General features: G+C 36.9%; 1 protein-coding gene across 1 annotated transcript; it reads right to left on the reverse strand.

Annotated features, from left to right (window-relative positions):
* Positions 1–1,129: 1,129 nt before the first annotated feature.
* LOC123239776 (olfactory receptor 6T1-like) lies at positions 1,130–2,080 on the reverse strand. Its single transcript, XM_044667072.1, has one exon. The coding sequence runs from the start codon at positions 2,078–2,080 to the stop codon at positions 1,130–1,132; it is 951 nt and encodes a 316-aa protein (XP_044523007.1).
* Positions 2,081–4,434: the final 2,354 nt, after the last annotated feature.

A 4,434-nucleotide genomic window follows, 5' to 3' on the forward strand; every position in this document is an offset into this window, starting at 1 on the left:
TTAAATAAATGTTTATTAATGAATAATAACAAGATGAAAAACTATTAAATATCCATTAGGTCCCTATATGCACCTACCGTACAAGGTAAAATGTTAGGAATTAGGTGAATAAAATAAAACAGTCTTTCTCCTTTAAAGGGTCACATACCATGGACAATAAAAATAGTCAGCATTTATATGGTGCTTTAGTATTTTGCAAAGCACTTTATATACACTATTTCATTTGATCTCTATGACAATCTTAGAAGTGGGCAGTAAAGAAAATATTATACTTATTTGATGATTGGAGACTGAGACTCAGAAAGATTAAATGGCCATGGTCACATAGGTTATAGTTGTCAAAGGTTCTTTGTTCCATACTTAGGGTTCTTTCTGCTACCCCATGGTACCTTTCTTCCAATTTGAAGATGTTATATAACCATCAGCAAGCCATTCTTTTCTTCTCAGAGATGGAATAGCTGAGGAACACAGATTGTTAGGCGTGCCCTGTAAAAGGCTGCCAACTCTATTCTAGATATATGCATATTAATATTATTTTTTATATACTTAGATCCATAACTATAATGGAACAAACAGTTTTTAATCACAGCAGGATGAAATCCAGTGCATGGAAATTCCCTAATTTTTGGTGTTTCCTTCTCATCACTCACAAAAATTTATCTGCATGACATATAGACAACACAGGCCTAGATTTTCCACTTTCTTTACCACAATTTCTAATTATGTCTCTACATGTAATTTTGATATCAGAATTTCAGAATTAAAGTAGTAGTTCTGGAAGGAATGTGTGGCCCTCTCCCCCTGGCCCCAGATGACAGTTTCACAGATGGAAACTTATTGGACTTTATGCCATAAAAATAGCATTTATTGGATTGGAAGTCTTTTGAAGCTTGTCCTCTTTCTACTAGACCATAATGCCATTCTTCCAGTTTACAGTTAGGTGTTTGCCTTCTTTGTTGCTAAAAACACACAAGTCATTAAAGATCTATTTTCAGCTTATGGATAAAGGCTTTTTTCAAGGCTTAAAGATTAAGATTATTCTTTAATTCCAGGAGATAATGTTAGTCTATTACTTGGGACTTTTGTCTCCCAAGCTACAAAGAGATGGTCACACTCTGTCCCAGATTCCTCATAGTTTTCTGGTGCCTATGTTCCTGTGCCATTTCAGGGCATCTCCTAGGGCCTGTTTTACCTTATCATTACGGAGACTAAAGATGAATGGATTCAGAAGTGGAGTAATGATACATACCAGGGCGGAGGCCCCTTTCTTAAGGAACAAAGACTGGGTTTCAGATGTGCGAATATAGAGGAAGATGGAGCCTCCATAGGCAATGACAACCACGGTGAGATGTGAAGCACAAGTGGAAAATGCTTTCCTCTTTTCTGCAGCTGTTGGAGCCCGGAAGACAGTAAGAAAGATGTAGACATAGGAGATAGCAGTTAGTGCCAAGGAACCCAGAAGAACAGTTGTGGAAAGTATAAAGGCCACTAACTTGAGAAGTTGGGTATCCCCACAGGAGAGTTGCATAAGTGGCCAGCTGTCACAAAAGAAGTGATCAATGACATTGGAGCTACAGAAATGGAGATTAGCCATCAAGATGGTAGGAGAGAGGACCCAAAGGAAGCCAGAAATCCAAGAGGCTATCACTAACCTAACACAGATGGGACCACTCATCAGGGTCTCATAGTGTAATGGACGACAGATGGCTAGGTAGCGATCCAGGGACATGACAGCCAAGAGGAAATAGTCGGTGGTGGCTAGGAGGAAATAGAAGTAGGACTGCATGATGCAGGCAGCAAAGGAAATAGAATAGTCTTTGGTGAGGAGGCTGACCAGCATTTTGGGGACCACAACAGAGACCCACCCCAGCTCCAGAAGGGACAGATTTCTCAGGAAGAAATACATCTGGGTTTGTAAGCGGTGGTCAGACCAGCTAAGTACAATGATGAGCAAGTTCCCCATGATTGTCACTACATATGTCACCAGAAGACCCAAGAATAGTATGAGCTGCAGGCCCCAGCTACCAGGGAAACCAATCAGGACAAATTCTGTTACCTGGGTCCAGTTTTCTGAATACATTTCCCTTTACCTGTTGGGGCAGAAAGACATATGAGATCATTTGATATTTGGTGATAGGTGATTAATTAATCAACTATTTGTTGATCATCTAACATTATAGAACACTGGAATAGTCTGTGAGGTCATCAAAGGTATGAGACAGAGTCTCAAATTTCATAGAATTTTCATCTTCCTGGGAATGTAGTATTTTATAAAGAAGCTTTTGTGTAAAGCATTCTAGTTTTTGCTAATCTGGACATTGGAGAAGTCTCTGTATATTTCCCACCTGTGTGTTTTCTATGGAAGACTGAAGCGATAAGTCTATTGGGCTGCATGCACATTCTTTCTTAATATAAAATTTAATCCTCAAGTACACCTGCCCCAATTACTTTATATCAAAATGTTGACTCTTTTCCAATTTCACTCAGTCTGTAAGACAGAAAACTAAACAGATTGGCACATGCTTATTTAGGACTTTTTGAAATTCAGACATTTACAAAGTGCTTTCCTCATCACAATCCTGTGAAATACCTAGAGAAGATATTATTATTTATCTCCAGTTCATAGCTGAGAGAACTAAAATAACAAAGTGACTTGTTCATAGTCACACAACAAAGACATATAATAATTTTGTACTCAAATCCAAATCTTCTGCTTCCATATCCTGAACTCTTCTTAGGCCCACCAAACTGCATCCCAGCTGAAGCTAAGATACACCATTAGTTTGGAGGTAGTGGAATAGGAAACAAGTGCTGAAAGTTTGACTAGTTTAGTAGAGGACTGAAGTTAGCCTGAATGTGTATAATATCAGTAATGTAGAATCAGGATTATTGCCCTTGTAATCAGCTCACTATATTTAAAAACAATAAGTCATAGATAAGGCATATAAAGTTATTATTGTAGGTATTCAGATATATGTTTTTAAAATGAGTTTTCTAGTCATTCTTTATTCTAATTTGAAAAGTTAATTTTTGAACTCAAGTCTAACACATTACATTTATTTCCACTAGATTTCATCTTAATAAAGTTGGACCCAGTTGATAAGTTGCTTCCTCTTCCAGGCTTGTCCCAGCTCTCAATGGTAGCTCCATGGTTAAATTCTCAAATACTTTATCATTTATGCTATTCACTTGGAACTTATTTTTTGCTACTTTGTATTTAGTGATCCTTTAAGTATGTGTTTGTCTTGAAGTCCTAGCATCGATCCGATTCCTGAGAAGCAAGAAGGGCAAAAGTGCAGTAAAGGTCATAATAAGCACAACGTCATTTATTTATACCAAATCAATAGTGTGATATGGCAGTCAAAAAAGTCAAAGGTGGCTTTAGGTGCACTGTGTATCCACAGTGAGAGAGATGATACTTCCAAAATATCTGTTCTGATTAGATCACAACGGCCCCACTGGAACCAAAACAGACCTCATTATTTTTCCTCCTGATCTACTCAATTTCCCAAATTCCCTATTTTGATTGTAGGCAGAATCAATTTTCCAATCAATTTGAGAGTCATCCTTGATTCTTCATGTAGAAGCCAAATCTTCATCCTTCTCTCGCTGAAACTAAACTCAAACACTCTTATACCTTGGAAAGTTTTACCCTTTCTTCCCTGCTTCTGGGCTCACTATACTAGATCAGTCAGTCTGATCTTTTATTTATGAACATTTATTAAGCACCTACTTTGTGCCAGATACTATTCTAAGACCTTCCTAGCCACATAGTTTTCACTGTGGCCTCTTCCTTTTCTACCTGAACTTAAACTCCTATTCCTTGGGCATGGATCCTTATTGGTGATGATGTACAATGACACTTCCTTGACAATCTCCAAGTCATGATACATTTGGCATGTCATCTTCCAATTTGTCCCATATTCCTTTTTAAACTTCTAAATGTGTTGCTTTCCCCATTAAAATGTAAGTTGCTTGAAGGCATGGTTTATTTTCCTTGTTTGCAAATTTGTATTTCCAATCCTTAATAGAGTTATGTATTTAGAAGTACATAACAAGCATTTTGTGAATGATTTTCATTTATTCATTCAGGTAACCATTCATTCATATTCTTTAGAAATAAGTTTGTCAATCTCTTAATCAACAAAATTCAGTAACCCCTTGCTGCTTCTAGGATAAAATACAGAATTCTAAAAATGATATTTAAAAGGCTCAATAATTTAGCTTCAGTATGCCTTTCTAGACTTACTTGATATTGCTTTTCAACACTTAATGCCCCAGACTAACTGATCCAATTAGATTGCTTTCTGAATCTGATATTTTGTCTCCCCCCAATTATGTCTTTGTATTAGCTCTTTTCCTTACATTAAATGTATTCTCTCTTCTCTTCTGTCTATCTTATATTTACTTGAGGGAAAACTGATAAATCATTTA

This window comes from Gracilinanus agilis, chromosome 3 (genome assembly GCF_016433145.1).
Source record: "Gracilinanus agilis isolate LMUSP501 chromosome 3, AgileGrace, whole genome shotgun sequence".
Taxonomy (NCBI): domain Eukaryota; kingdom Metazoa; phylum Chordata; class Mammalia; order Didelphimorphia; family Didelphidae; genus Gracilinanus; species Gracilinanus agilis.